The following is a 16283-nucleotide window of genomic DNA, read 5'->3' as shown; positions in this document are numbered from 1 at the left end:
AGTGGCTCTAGGCTCAGTACTGGCGCCAAACCTGAATCTGCACTAACCTGGTGAACGCCACTCACTCCACCCTGGTGACTCCCTGGGACTCCACCTCACCCAACTCGCATACTGCCCATGGGTCTTTTAGCAGCTGAGCCTTACGGGCAGGCAGCCTCAGGCTTTAGGATGCCATGGGCCTTTTGCTGAGTTACTCCAGGCCTGGTACTGGTGGTAGTTAGCCTCGGTTTACAGTGTAACCTCTCCCAAACACCTGCAGGTCTACCACGGGCAGCAACCAATTGCAGATAGCTTTATAGCTCCTACTAGGTAGTCATGGGCAGATCACAGGCAGCAACTAACCTTGGCCTGCACAGAAGCCACTCCCAAGGGACCCCAGAACCAACACACCCAGAAGCCAACCGAAGACCACAACAGAGCACTCTCCGATTAGCCCCACAGGAAGCTCACCCAAGGGGTGGTGTCAAAAGTCACACGAGCCTGCTAGGGTAAATCTCACTCCATGAGGTCAGCCCCCACAGAGCAGCTCAAATGCTGTAGGCATGACCACCACTCACAGCCAGTCAGTCTGAGAGTCAATCCCATCCACTGACCAGCCAACAATATCAAGGCTCAACTGCAACAGGAGAGCACATACAACTCATACAAGGGACACCCCTGGAGCACCTGGTGCAGGTGATCGGGGAGACTGTGCCATTGGGCCACACAGGGCACCTACAACATAAGGCCACCTGGCCAAAACTGGGAAACTTGGTAGGTCTACCTAATACATAGAAACAAACACAGAAAGGCAGCCAAAACGAAGAAACAAAGAAATATGTCCCAAATGAAAGAACAGGACAAAACTCCAGAAAAATAACTAAATGAAATGGAGGCAAGCAATCTACCAGAATTCAGAATTCAAAACACTGGTTACAAGGATGCTCAATGAACTTCGGGGAAGAACAGATGATCTCAGTAAGAACTTCAACAAAGGGATAGGAAACGTAAAAAAGAAATAGACAGATGCCGGGGGAGGTAGAAGGGGAAAGGTAGATGGGGTAAAGGGGGTCAAATATGTGGTGAAAGAAATCTAACTATGGGAGGTGAACACAGTATAAATATATATATATGCCTTACTGTTAAAGTGTACAGTTGAAACTTATTGGATTTCATTAACCAATGTCACCATAAAAATTTTTTCTTTAAATAAAAAATAAATTAAAAAAAAAAGAAAGAGACAGAAATGAAAACCACAAAGACCGAAATGAAGAATACATTAGATGGAATCTACAGCAGATTAGATGAAGCAGAAGACTAAATCAACAATTTGGAGAAAAAGTAATGGTAAACAACCAATCAGAACAGCAAAAATAAAAAAGAATCCAAAAAAAATTAGGATAGTTTAAGAGACCTCTGGGACAACATGAAGTGTAACAATATCCGGATCATAAGAGTACCCAAAGGAGAAGAGAGCAAGCAAGGGATTGAGAATCTATTTAAAGAAATAATGACAGAAAACTTCCCTAACCTGGCAAAGGAATTAGACATATAAATTCAGGAAGCACGAGTCTTACAAAGAAGAATTCAGACAGACTCACACCAAGACACATCATAATTAAAATGGCAAAGGCTGAAGACAAAGAGAGAATCTTAAAAGCACGAGAAAAGGAAAAAGGCAGCTAGTTACCTACAAAGGAGCTCCCATGAGACTGTCAGCTGATTTCTCAAAAGAAATTTTGCAGGCCAGAAGGGATTGGCACAATATATTCAAAGTGATGAAAAGAACTTACAACCAAGACTACTCCACTCAGCAAAGCTATCAATTAAAATCGAAGGAGAGATAAAGAGCTTCTCAGACAAAAAAAAGCTAAAGGAATTCGTTACCACCAAGCCAGTATTACAAGATATGTTAAAGGAACTTCTCTAAGAAGAAGGGGGGGGGAGGGGAAGGAAGAATATAAATAATAAAATGGCAATAACTATGTACCTATCAATGATCACTTTAAATGTAAATGGCTTACATGCTTTAATCAAAAGATATAGGGTAGCCGAATGGGTAGAAAAACAAGACCCACTCATATGCTATTTACAAGAGACACATTTCAAATAAAAAGAAACACATAAACTAAAAGTAAAAGGATGGAAAAAGATATTTCATGCAAATGAAAACAAACAAAAAGCTGGGTAACAATACTTATATGAAACAAAACAGCCTTTAAAACAAATCTATAATAAAAGACAAAGAAAAACATTACCTAATGATAAAAGGATCAATTCAACCAGAGGATATAATCGTAGTAAACATTTATGCACCCAACATAGGTGCCCCTAAATATAAAGCAAATATTGACCAGCATAAAGGGAAAGATCGACAGTAATACCCTCACAGTAGATACTTTTAACACCTCACTGACATCAATGGATAGACCTTCCCGAGAGAAAATCAACAAAGAAATAGCAGCCTTAAATGACACACTAGAACAGATGGATTTAATTTATATTTTTAAAGCATTTCACCTCAAAGCAGCAGAATATACATTCTTTTCGAGGGCACATGAAACATTTTCCAAGATAGCCCACATATTAGGCCACAAAACAAGACTCAATAAGTTTACGAGGACTGAAATCATACCAAGTGTCTCTTCCAACCACAATGGTAGGAAACTAGAAATCAATTACAAGAAAAAAAAAATGAAAAACACACAACCACATGGAAGGTAAATAACATGCTACTAAACAATGAGTAGGTTAACAATGAAATCAAGGAAGAAATCAAAAAATATCCTGAGACAAATGAAAATGAAAACACAATGACTGAGAAATCTATAGGACACAGCTAAAGTAGTCCTAAGAGGGAAATTCATAGCAATATGAGCCTACCTCAAGAAACAAGAAAAATCTCAAATAAACAATCTAACCTTGCACTTAACTGAAACAGAAAAAGAACAGCAAATCCCAAAGTGAGTAGAAGGAAGGAAATAATAAAGATCAGAGTAGAAATAAACAAAATACAGTCTAAAAACAATACAAAAGATCAATGAAACCAAGAGCTGTTTCTTTGAAAAGATAAATTAAGTTGATAAATCTTTAACCAAACTCATCGAGAAAAAAACCAGAGAGGACTCAAATAAATAAAATCAGAAATAAAAGAGAAGTGACAAGTGACAGCGCAGAAATACAAAGGATTATAAGAAAATACTATGAGCAATTATATGCCAACAAATTAGACAATCTGGAAGAAATAAATAAATTCTTAGAAACATACAATCTTCCAAGACCGAGTCAAGAAGGAACAGAAAATTTGAACAGACTGATTACCACTAATGAAATTGAATCAGTTGTCAAAAAACTCCCAGCATATAGAAGTCCTAGACTGGATGGCTTCACAGGTGAATTTTACCAGACATTCAAAGAAGAATTAACACATATTCCTCTCAAACTATTCTAAAAAATTCAAGAGGAAGGAAGCCTTCCAAACTAATTTTACAAGGCCACCATTATCCAGATTCCAAAACCAGAAAGACATTACCAAAAAAAAAGGCCCATATCCCCAATGAACATAGATGTAAAAATCCTCAAGAAAATATTAGCAATCTGAATTCAGCAATAAATTTAAAAGATCATACATCATGATCAAGTTGGACTCACTCCTAGGATTCAAGGTTGATTTAATATACAGAAATCAATTAATGTGATACACCTAATAAACAAATTGAAAGATAAAAATCATATGAGCATATTGACAGATGCAGGAAAAACATCTGACAAAATCCAGCATCGACTTATAATAAAAACTCTCAGCAAAGTGGAAACAGAGGGAACATACCTCAACATAATAAAGACTATATATGACGAATCCACAGCTAACATAATACTCAATAGGGAAAAGCTAAAATCATTTCCCCTAAGATCAGGAAGATGTCCACTTTCACCACTTTTATTTAACCTCATATTAGAAGTCCTAGCCACAGCAATCAGATAAGAAAAAGAAATAAATTCATCCAAATTGGAAGGGAAGAAGTAAAACTGTCATTATTTGCAGATGACATGATACTATATATAGAGGACCCAAAAGATTCCATATAAAAACTATTAGAACTGATAGGTGAATTGAGTAAAGTAGCAGGATACAAAATTAATATTCAGAAGTCGATTGCATTTTATACACCAACAAACCACCAGAAAAAGAAATTAAGAAAACAATCCCATTTACAATTACATAAAATAAAACCTAGAAATAAATTTAACCAAGGAGGTAAAAGACTTGTACTCAGAAAATTATAAGACATTGAAGAAAGAAACAGAAGATACAAATCAATGGAAGCATATGCCGTCCTCATAGATAGGAAGAATTAACATCCTTAAAATGTCCATATGACCAAAAGCAATCTATAGATTCAATGCAATCTCTATTAAACTATCAATGGCATTTTTCACAGAATTAGAACAAATAATCCTAAAATTTATATGGAACCATAAAAGATCCCGAATAGCCACAGCAATCTTGACAAAGAACAAAGCTGAAGGCATCATACTACCTGATATCTAACTACACTACAAGGTTATAGTAATCAAAACAGCATGGTACTGGCATGAAAACAGATATGTAGATCAATGGAATAGAATAGAAAGCCCAGAAATAAACCCACAACTATACTGTCATTTAGTCTATGATAAAGGAGGCAAGAATATATAATAGGGTAAAGACAGTCTATTCAATAAATGGTGTTGGGAAAACTGGACAGATACATGCAAAAAAATGAAACTGAAACACCTTTTTACACCATATATAGGAATAAACTCAAAATGTATTAAAGACATAAATGTAAGATCTGAAACCATAAAACTCCTAGAAGAAAACATAGGCCATAAACTCTGACATTGCTCTTAGTAATAGCTTTTCTGATATATCTCCTCTGGCAAGGGTAACAAAAGAAAAAATAAACAAATGAGACTATATCAAACTAAAAAGTTTTTGCACAGCAAAGAAAACCATCAACAAAACAAAAAGCCACCTACTGAATGGGAGAAGATATTTGCCAATGATACATCGGATAAGGGATTAATATCTAAATTTTATAAAGAACTCAGCACCAAAAACAAACAAATAAACAATTCAATTTAAAAATGGGCAGAGAAGCTGAATAGACTTTTCCCTAAAAGAGGACATATAGATGGTATGTCCATATGCAAAGATTGGACATACATATGAAAAGATTCTCAGTGTCACTAATCATCAGAGAAATGCAAATTAAAATCACAGTGAGATATTACCTCACACCTATCAGAACAGCTACCATCAATAAGTCAAAAATCAGTAAGTGTTGGCGAGGATGTGGAGAAAAGGGAACCCTTGTGCACTGTTGTTGGGATTGTAAATTGGTGCAGCCGCTATGGAAAACAGTTCAGAGGTTCCTCAAAAAATTTAAAATAGAACTACAGTATGACCCAGCAATTCCACTTCTGTGTATTTATTTGAAGAAATCCAAAACATTAATTCGAAAAGATATACACACTCCTATGTTCACCGCAGCGCTATTTACAATAGCCAAGATATGGAAGCAACCTAAATGCCCATCAATAGATGATTAGATAAAGAAGATGTGGTACATATATTTAATGGAATATTACTCAGCCATAAAAAATGAAATCTTACCATTTGCAACAACATTAATGGACCTAGAGGATATTATCCTAAATGAAAGAAGTTAGAGAAAGACAAATACTATATGATCTCACTTATATGTGGAATCTAAAGAACAAAATAAATGAACAAACAAAACAGAAACAAACTCATAGATATAGAGAACGAACTGATGATTGCCAGATGGGAGGGGGGTAGGGGTTGGGTGAAAAGGTGAAAGGGTTAAGTACAAAATGGTAGTTATAAAATAGTCACAGGGATGTGAAGTACAGCATAGGGAATAAAGTCAGTATTATTGTAATAACTATATGGTGCCAGGTGGGTACTAGACTAACCAGGGGATCACTTCACAAATTATATAAATGTCTAATCAACATGCTGTACACCTGAAACTAATATAAAATAATATTGAATGTCAACTCTAATTGAAAAAAAAGGATACCAGGAAAATACATACATACGTACATACATACATACAAACATGCAGCAGCTGGTAATGTCTTAAAAGCAGGTTGGTCAGTTAGACAACTTAGCACCTATTTAAATGTCCTCTTTCTCCTTCTGACACTATAATTTCAAAGCAAATCCAAAGAAAAAGGATTTAACAGTGACAAGGACTCTTGTACACTGAATTACACTAGGAGGACTGAAACTGGGTTAATAATTTATAATACTAAGACAGATCTGAATTTGAGAAAACTGTTACCAGATTTTCAGACACGAAGTTCATTCAAGTATTTATTCACTCAATTTTGCAAATAATTACTGAGCTATCCAGTTCAGTAGTTAAGAATACCAGCTCTGGAGTCCACAGACCTGGGTTCAAGTCCCTGCTCCGCCACTTATTATCCACAGACTTTGGGGAAGGTACTTAACTTCTAAGCCTCAGCTTCCTACTTTATAAATAAATTATAGTACCCGCATCACAGGGCTGCTGTGGGAATTAAAGGAAATGATGCATATAAGGCACTTAACCCAGGACTTGGTGAGGAGTAATACTGACTAGTACTATTAGTATCATTCTTCTTGTCTTTAAGGTATGTATGTGTTAGGCTCTACTGAAAAATAGGGGCATGACACTAAAGGCACAGGCAACAAGGAAAAATAGGCAAACTAAACTTCATCAAAATGAAAACTTTTGTGCAACAAAGGGCCCAATCAATAGAGTAAAAAGTCAACCCAAGGAATGGGAGAAAATATTTGCAAATCACATAACTAATAAGGGATTAATATCTAAAATATAGAGAAAACTTCTAAAACTCAACAACAACAAAACAACCTGATTTAAAATGGGCAAAGGACTTGAACAGACATTTCTCCATAGATATACAAGAAGCCAAGAAGCACATGAAAACATGCTCAATATCATTAATGATTAGGGAAATGGCGAGGATGTGGAGAAATTGGGACTCTATGCACTGTTGGTGGGAATATAAAATGGTGCTGACACTATGAAAAACAGTATGAAGGTTTTTCCTCAAAATATGACAAATAGAATTACCATATGATCCAATAATTCCACCTCTGGGTACATATCCAAAAGAATTGAAAGCAGGGACACGAACAGATATTTCTACACTCGTGTTCATAGCAGCATTATTCACCATAGCCAAAAGGTGGAAGTGTCCAAAGATGGATGAATGGATGAACAAAATGTGGCACCCATACAATGAAATACTAATCAAACTTTAAAAAGAAGGAAATTTTGACACATGCACCAACATGGGTTACTCTTGTAGACATTATGCCAAGTGAAATAAGCCAGTGACAAAAGGATAAAGACTATACAATATTATATGAGGTACTTAGAGTAGTCAGATTCATAGAGACAGAAAGTAGAACAGCGGTTGCCAGGGGGCGGGGAACAGGAAGTTGTTTAATGGATACAGAGTTCCATTTTTGCAAAATGAAAAAAATTCTGGAGATGGATGGTGGTGATTGTTGCACAATAATGTGAATGTACTCAATGTCGTCGAACTTAAAAATTGTCGGAATGGTATATTTTGTTATGTATATTTTACCACAATTGTTTAAAAGTAAGTAAATACATACATTCATACATACACACATACATACATACAAGCAAATAAAAACAAGCACCCTCATGGACATGTAGTCTAAATGATGCATGGAAAGAATACAACATAGTAACATATTTTGCTTTTACATACAGTATCTCACTGATCCTCTTAATGACCCTGTAAGATATGACAGAACAAATATTCTTGTCATATACACATCCTTTCCCTGTTTACAGATCAGGAAACTGTGTATTAGAACAGTTAATGGAATCACATACAAGGAGTCACGCTAAGAGGCAGAGGCAGGACTGACCAAAATAAAAAGTGCTAACTGTTGAAAGGGAAGAAAGAGAGGGCATCTTGTGCTGCTCTAGAATTCATTGTGAAACTATGCTATCTTCATGGAATTCCCATGTGGAATCAGTTAAGGCCCCTTCTCATCTAAATGGAAACAGACCATGCTTGCTGTCTAAAAGGTAGTTTGAACAAAAGTTCTGAAGCTAGACTTCCTGGATATGGAACATGGCTCGGTCTACATGAGCTACCTTGGGCAATTTCTTAACTCCTCAGCCTCTATTTCTTCATCTGTAAAATGGAGATAATACCACTGACTCAATGGAATTTTCAGAGAAAAAAATTTTCATGAGATACTGTGTATAACGTATTTAGGGTGCTTGGTACATGGTGAAGGATCAGTAAATTATGGCTAATATTTTTAGCTTCGAAAGATGATAAAAAATAAGTGATAGAAAAAATCTTTGGAGTGAATAACTATGCAGAGTATACTCTACCATACGCTGTGATGGTCACAAGGAAACAGAAGTATGCATCTAGCCCTGAGGAGACTCCAGTTTTAATCAGAAGGCAATAAATACATCATAAGACACAAGATAAATAACAAAAGGAAACAGCATAGGAAAAAGAAAAGGAATCAACAGGTTTGAGTATGTTAGTGGGGTGCAGGACACTGTACTAGGGATTTTTTTTCATTTTTTAAAATTTTTTTTCTCAAATTTATTGGAATGACATTGCTTAATAAAATTATATAGATTTCAAGTATACGATTCGATAATAGATCATCTGTATATTGCTTCATGTGTTCACCACCCAAAATCAAATCTCCTTCCATCATCATATATTTGACCTCCTTCACCCTTTTCTACCTTTCCCCTCAACCCATCTCTCCTTCTGGTAACCACTATACTTTTGTCTGTGTCTATGAGTTTTTGTTTGTTTGTCCTGCTCATTTGTTGCTTTCAGTTTTATATCCCACATATGTGCTAGGGACATATTCTCATTTGGTTTTCAAAAAAGAATCTCAGGGGTAAGTAATACACTATTTGATAGGCGAGGGAAGAGCCAAATGAATGACATGGAAACACTCTGAGTTCAGAGAAGAGATTCAGTGTACCATAAATGGGGTGGTCTAAGAAGGCTGCATAGAGGAGGCAAGTGCTGATAAGACAGCAGCCTTGATGACTAGATGGAGAAGATCAAAAAGATTATTCTAGGGCAGGAGGATTAGAAGGAGCACTAAAATAAGCACCAAGTCTGAGATTGATTTTTAAAAGGTCCCTCTTCTAACTACACCAAGCTGGGTCAGCAAAAAAAAACCCGCCTGAATATTATTTATATCTTTTCAGACTACTAGGTTAGCCTAAAAATTCTGAGTGATTTATCTGCAGGTCAAGAACAACAATTTTAAACTGATGCTCCTCTGGGCATCGTATTTATATCCCCTTCGTCGTATTTATATCCCCTTCCTCATCGTATATGTCCCCTCCAGAAAAAAAAAAACAAACAGCAAGTATACAGAAATGTGCTAAGAATGCATATACAATGTTGCGTCTCCAAAGCATGAGACAATGAAAAATAAACTACACAAGTATTCCACCTATTCTACTTATTATATGAAATGTTTATAAAAAAGCACATTATGATTTTTTTCTCCGCTGAATTTTTTGTACCTTTTTCAAATTTTCTACATGAGTACACATTATTTTTTAAAAAGCACAATCATATGAGAATTTTTAATATCCTAAGTAGCCCACTCTACGCAGTGGTATCCATTCAATAAAGCCCTGTGAGTGTCTCAGCTCCAGTTCTTGTACATGGAAAGCAGGGCAGGAGGAGGAGCAGGCTGACCTCATCACGTGATATTCGATGTCTGGTGTTTTATAACCTGTCCAGCTTTTAGAAGCCCAGACTTCTTCCCATGCTCCATCAGCCTGCCTCAGTACTTCCTCATCTCTGATAGGGGCTCACAGGAGGGTCCCTATCCCACATCTCGGAGAAACTGGCACTGCCAACTGCTGACTTCCTTGTAGGACCCTCATTCTGCACAGATAGGGGCTTTGATGGTAAGGAAAGAATGACTTTGGTAACTGTCAAGGAGAAATCTCCCTGTATCTGTAAAGACATTCATACCACTCCCCTCCCTAGAAATCTTTCATGGCCTCCAGTGCCACCAATGAAATAGTCCAAATTACTTGGCCAGCATTTGAAGCCCTCCAGAATCAGGCTTTACCTTACCTTGTCAGTTTCACTTTCCATCATTCCCCTTGCTAGGTAAATAGAACCAATGCCATTATCCCCACTCACCCCTTAATATTCAGCCTTTGCTCAAGCTGCTGTCTCTGCTGAGAGAGCCCACCAAGCCTCCTTTTCCATTTCTACATGACTCAAATCCTACTCATTTGTCAAAGCTCTGCTCAGGGGCCACCACCTCCTGGGTCCTCGCTAGTTCTTCCTTCCTTCCTCCTATGATCTTCCTCACCCTAACCCACTGAATAACGGAACACCAGCTCTAGGGCAGAATGCTGGGTTCCACCCCCAGCTCCCTCACTGCTAGTTGTGTGACATCCTCATTGCCTGTCTGAAAAATGGAAATAAAAACAGTGCCTTACCTTTTGTATTGTTGTGAGGATTAAAGGACTGCAGATATATAAAGTACCTACCTCAGTCTCTGGCACATATTAAAACAATACTGAACTTCAAAAAAAAAAAGCAAAAACCTTTAACTATTATTATTACTACTGAGGGGAACCCTTCTCTATTCCATTCCCTTACTTCAATTATCTGTTCAATCTTACGCCACTACATTCTATCATACCTGATTTAGGTACCTGTCTTAGCTTCCTTACTAGATTGAACATTCTGGCAAATGCTTAGTTTGGTTCTACAGAAAGTCGGTATAGAGCTACTGAATAAATGAATGAATTCTAAATAATTGTACTTATCATCTGTCCATAAGAAGACCCACATTTAATGTTTGAAGAAAGATTACAAAGAGATTAAAGAATCAGAACTTTTCAATTACAGCAATAGTTCTCAAAGTATGGTGCTTGGACCAGCAGCAACAGCATCACTTGAAAACTTGTTAGAAATGTAGAAAGCTAGTTCCCAGCCGGCACCTACTGAATCAGAAACTCTTCAGAGTGGAGCCTGGCAATACGTTTTAACAAGTCTTCCAGATGATTCTGATGACCCTGAATCATGGGGTTTATCAGAAGCAACATAGCAGCATTGAATGAGCACTGGATCAAGAGTGGATTTTGGGCTTAACTTTGGTATTGACCTTGTACAAGTCTCTTAACCTCTCAACTTCCTTACAAGCAATACAGGGACAATAGCACTCAAATAATTAAATGTTGTGTAGATTACATAAGATCAATATACGGAGTCTACATATAGTAGGTGCTTAATAATTATAAGTTCTTTTCTGGTCTCTTCCTGGGTCTCTCACAGGGTTGTAAATAAAATGACTGAATCGAAAGAACTTTGCAAATTGCCAAGGACCACAGCATCTGAGTGAGGACTACCCATTATTGGTACAAACAGCCATGCTATCAACAAACACCTAGTGTTCACAGGGCACTAGGAAACAGTTTATGTCCAACACCATCCAATCTACAAACACAAACCCCACAACAGAATATCTGCTTCTTACACGTTTATTAAAAGTAGAACTATGAAGAGACTAGATGGTCCTCCCTTGCGCCACCGCCAAATATTCTGGTCAGAATTAATTAACTACTCACTGATCTTTTAATCTAAATGAATCCAAACTTTATTCTTAGAAAAGGATTATCTAAAAATGTTTTCCAGCCACCACAAGGAAAAGTGCCAACATTTGCAGAGCACCATGGTCCTGACTAGGGAACTCCCGATCTAAGACATCTAACTCCAGCAGACATCCAACTCCAGTGGAGGGTCGAGATTAAGACAATAACATTTTGAAACTTTTAGACAGTAACATTTTGAAACTTGTTTCAGAAGAGAAAATCAGGAAATAAAAGTAAGTACTTTTTCTTCTTCCACACTTCTTAGCCTCTCATATCACTCACTGCTGGCTCTCTCTCTGAACCACACATGCTACTCAGGAGCCACCTTCCACAATAAAAAGTAGGATGGATGCAAGAAATGCACAGGCTGTGCATATGTCAGGCTGTGGGCTCAGATGCTGTTTGAGATGGGCAAGCTATGTGTTCGACCAAATAGCACCAGGTTAGAATGTCCATATGAGGCCTAGGCAAGAGACAGAGTAATAATTACTCTACTAACACCTCCTACTATGAGCCTAATGCTTTGCAGCTCCAGGACACCTTTGGTGGGTATGTTACCTCTACTGAAGGCTCCCTAAGAGCAGCTTTATAATATTTGTATCCCAAGGCCTGGCACCTAACAGGCACTCAAAAAGCCTACTGAATTGGACTGAAGGAATTATTTAGGTACAAGCCACATGCAGCCAAAGTATTATTTTATGAGTGAGGAAAATGAGTCCAGAGAGACTAAAAGATAAAATTAGCTAAAGAAATGTAGTCTTTGATGCCACTCACCAAGAACAAGGCTTCATACTGGGTCCAAACCCTATTTGCCACACTATTCCCCACAGCTACCTCTTGTTCCACTCAGACTGGCACACACAGATGTGCCCACACTCCCCTCCTTGCCTCATTTACCTGTCCCTTGGCATAGGGTATCCTCTTCTCTGGCTCTGGAATTCCCACCCATCCTCATGAACAGCCCTTAGACGCAAAGAAACCAGTCCCATCACCCCAGCTCTTCTGATTTCATTTGGACTACTAACAGCACCAACAATTCCCACTATTCCACTGAGCACTTGACTATGGAGTGGCCTACAATTAATCATCATTGTTCCATGCATCTCTGTCCGCTCTCCTGATCCATAAATCCCTCGAGGAGCATGACAACTATGAAATCCCAACTCTCCCTGCCACCAGCTGAGCAGTCACTTCACTCCTCTGAGCCTCAGTTTCCTCAACTCTAATGTGGGAAGACAATAAAATGTCTTCACAGAGCAGCTCTAAGGAGCAAATGGCTACAGAATTGCTTTGTGTAAACTATAGCTGCTGCTTTTAATCATTAGCTTTGTTATTGTTGTTTTTATTTCTGTATTATCCTACCTCCCATCAACCCCCTGATACATTTAAAAGAATACTAACAATACTAAATGTCATGAAAATCACTTTTACAATTTGTTACTACAGTACAGAATATACATTAGAACTGAACTGAACTGTGAAATTACCAGTTAGTCAACTGGCAATAAGGAGGCTTCATTCTCTTTATGGTCAAATATATTTTATTAAATGATGGTGGACAGTAGAGCCTAGAAGGGTATTTTCCTTCACAAGTCACAGATGGGTCAGTTGTCCTACATATCCTCCCAGATAGAAAATTCAATCCTAACTTAATTATTCTGTTAACAGCAACAGCCACAATTTACTGAGCCTCTACTATGTTCCAGGAACTATGCTAAGTGTTTTATATCCATCATCTCACTTAAACCTCACTCTTCTATGAGTACAATCTTTCTCTTAGCAAACTAAGGCTCAGAAGAGTTACACAATTTTCTGGGGTCCCACAGCCAACAAATAGACAAGGCAAAATTCAAAAGCCAGGTCTTCCTGACAGAGGCATCATGTTCTATCCACTCACTACATACCCCTACATCCCTTATATTTGCATATTTTTAAATACCTTCTAACTTCACCCCTTCGTCAACTACCTTAGATTTTTGAAGGTATAGAGATTCCTATTGAAAACGATCTAGAAAAGAAAAGACCTCCTCCCCCCCTCCGCCCCCCCCACCTCCCGCCCAAGCTTACTGGCTCCCGCCAATAAAGCTGAATTCAAAATCCAACTGAGTTTTAGGAATATGGCTTCCAAATGCCAGTTAGCCAATGGGAGAGGCCTCAGTAATTTCACATGCCCCACTAAAGGCTGAAAAGTAAGCTGGAAATTTTTAAGTAGAGCAGGAAATAAACACATCACTACTGCCTAAACCATCCAGGCGCATAAGGACTCCAAAGGTCTCTGCTCTAAAAGACATTTTACCAGTCCTTCCACCAACCAGGAGGAAGCCAGTTTCAAAAGAAACTAATCAACATTCTCAACTGATCACTTGGCACAAGCTCCTGCCTTGGGTGAAAAGGCAAGTTGCTTTTTTAGTGAGAAAATCCCATACAGTGGCCACTCTGTGTTCCCTCAACTAGCCTTGGGCTTTCTTTCCTTACCCAGGATATTGGTCACCTCTGGTGCCCTTTTCCAGGTGCCCAGACCTCCTCTATAGGATTAACGAGTACTGCAGAGTCCTCCAAACTGCCACCAAAAAATTTCAACTTTGGCAAATTTAATATAGCACGAAAGCAACAGTCAATGTGCAGAGACTACTACAAGGAATATCAAAACTTTAGAATTTGAAGGAATCTACTATATCTCACCCCCAAACACCTCAGTTGACAGACGGGAAAACGTCAAACCAGAAAAGGCAGTGACTTGCACAAGGTCACGGCGAGAGTCACTGGCAAAGCCCCTACTGAAGACCCAGGCTTCCTGATTCCCAGTCTAAGGCTCTTATCATTAAATAACATGGCCTTCCTTCTTTCCTGGAGTCAGTGCAGGCATGCCATGGCCACCCTCCCCACCCCCGCCGTCCCCCCTCTGATGCAAAGTTAATTATCTTTTAGGAACCCCACCCCCAATCCCAGTCCCTCCTACAGCCTAGCCGAGTTGCAGAATCAGCAAATTAATTAGCAAATCTTAGAGCATTCTCTGGGAGGATGCCCAGTCTGAGGGCTGCTGGTACTGTAAAGGAGGGACAAGGATGGAGGGAGAAGGGTCTGGAGAAACTAGATCCTGACGGCAGTGGCAGAGAGCTGGAAAGGGTGCACGCAGTGGCATCTTTCCACTAGGGTAGCCGACCAGCAGCTGGCACCATCTCTAAGGAGTCAGGAAGGGCTGGGCCCTGATAGGTAGGGACGCGTGGAGCATCTTCAAGTCCAAGTTGGGCCTCCGGGCGCCGCCTGGCAGGATGACACTGGCGTCGTGAGCAGGCCCAGCCCGCCCGTGGGCAGAGGCCGGAAGACAAGGATGCCCAGCCGGAGGAGTGGCACCGGTGTCTCGCAGAGGCCCGCAGTTCTCACCAGCCCCGCCGTCGCCCACCCAGACGCCCGCCCTTCGCGCGGCCTTACCGAGGCACTGCCCCACCGGGGTGCTGAACGGGTTCCCCAAGAGGAATTCCATCTTGGGCGGACAACGCGGCAGTGGCCCAGACACCCTGTCAGCCGCAGGGGTCTCAGCTGTCCAGGTTGCGCTCCCTACCTGACTGACACTCGCTCCCACCCCACCCTCAGGAACGCCGAACGCCCGGCCCCTGACCCCGCCCCCTGTCGCGTTCCTATTGGGCATCGCCTGCCCAGCCCTCCTCCGATTGGCCCCTACGCCTCCCTCAGCGGAGCTCCACTGACCCCACGGCGTCGGATTGGGAGGAGGAGCGAGCTAGGTCACAGGAATGTTCGTCCTGCGTAGCGGCACCGCCCCTGGCCCGCCTCCGAACGAGAGGCTGAGCCTTTGGATTCATTTACATAGTGATCAATCTAGAATCTCCACTATTATTGGAGAACAGGCCAGTCAATTTCTTAAATAAGGGAAAGAAGAGGTGGGGCTAGGAAGATCCCACCCATAGAAAGTGCTGATTGGAGAAACATTTGTTTTTTCTCCTGCTGGTTGGTGGTAGGAGTATTCCTCCACCCAGAAATCTTGTCACGTGACCCAACTTTCACCCAGGATGTCTACCTTCTGACTTCCTCTTAGCAACGGAGCGGCGGCTCTTGGTTCCCCTAGCAACCAGGGGGAGCGTCTGCTGCGCAAAAGCAGCAGGTAGCCTGCGGTTGAAAAGGTGAGACCCAGAAGCTGAAGTTCTAGGAGGACTACCAAGGGCAGACAGCGCCTCAGCTTAACTCTTTCCTCTGACTTTTTTCTCCGAGGAGTCCGGCCCGGCCATTCTCCTCTGTAAATTGAGCACACAAGTTCCCTGCCAGCCACTTTGTAGTCGTGCTGAGACAGTCAAAACACTAGTCCTGTGCTATCTGCCCTGTAGATGAGACAGAAGTACTAAGGAAGCATTTCTTCAGGGGGCAGGGCCCGAAGAGATTTTTGAGGGGTTCGATTCCTCAGGCTTCTAGCCCTTTTATAGAAAGGTACCCAAAAGAAAGGTCCACTGATAACTTCTTCAAAAATTTAACCCTTATATCTGGCTTAACTATCATTAAATTATTTCTCTTATTTTTATTCTTCATCTTGGTGCTGTTTAAAGTGCTTTGGGAATATAG

General features: G+C 40.0%; 2 protein-coding genes across 13 annotated transcripts in view; one reads left to right on the top strand and one right to left on the bottom strand.

Annotated features, from left to right (window-relative positions):
- TOM1L2 (target of myb1 like 2 membrane trafficking protein) overlaps positions 1–15309 on the bottom strand; it is a 125906-nt gene extending 110597 nt beyond the window's left edge. For 3 of the 8 annotated variants that reach the window (XM_011359083.2, XM_011359085.2, XM_011359084.2), the window contains exon 1: positions 15144–15308. In XM_011359083.2, the coding sequence (XP_011357385.1) occupies positions 15144–15195 (52 nt within the window). In that variant the 5' untranslated portion in view covers positions 15196–15308. Of the gene's footprint in view, positions 1–15143 lie in introns of all 8 variants that reach the window. The other 5 variants (XR_895816.2, XM_023530010.1, XM_023530012.1 and 2 more) reach the window with 3 other exon arrangements.
- Positions 15310–15701: 392 nt separating this feature from the next.
- DRC3 (dynein regulatory complex subunit 3) overlaps positions 15702–16283 on the top strand; it is a 41388-nt gene continuing 40806 nt past the window's right edge. For 3 of the 5 annotated variants that reach the window (XM_023530005.1, XM_011359077.2, XM_023530004.1), the window contains exon 1: positions 15713–15850. The gene's annotated coding sequence lies outside the window, so the exon portion shown is untranslated. Of the gene's footprint in view, positions 15851–16283 lie in introns of all 5 variants that reach the window. The other 2 variants (XM_023530008.1, XM_011359079.2) reach the window with 1 other exon arrangement.

Source organism: Pteropus vampyrus, unplaced genomic scaffold, assembly GCF_000151845.1.
Source record: "Pteropus vampyrus isolate Shadow unplaced genomic scaffold, Pvam_2.0 Scaffold44, whole genome shotgun sequence".
NCBI classification, from domain to species: Eukaryota; Metazoa; Chordata; class Mammalia; order Chiroptera; family Pteropodidae; genus Pteropus; species Pteropus vampyrus.
The sequence above is the reverse complement of the archived record's forward strand: the minus strand, read 5'-3'. Positions and strand labels throughout refer to the sequence as shown.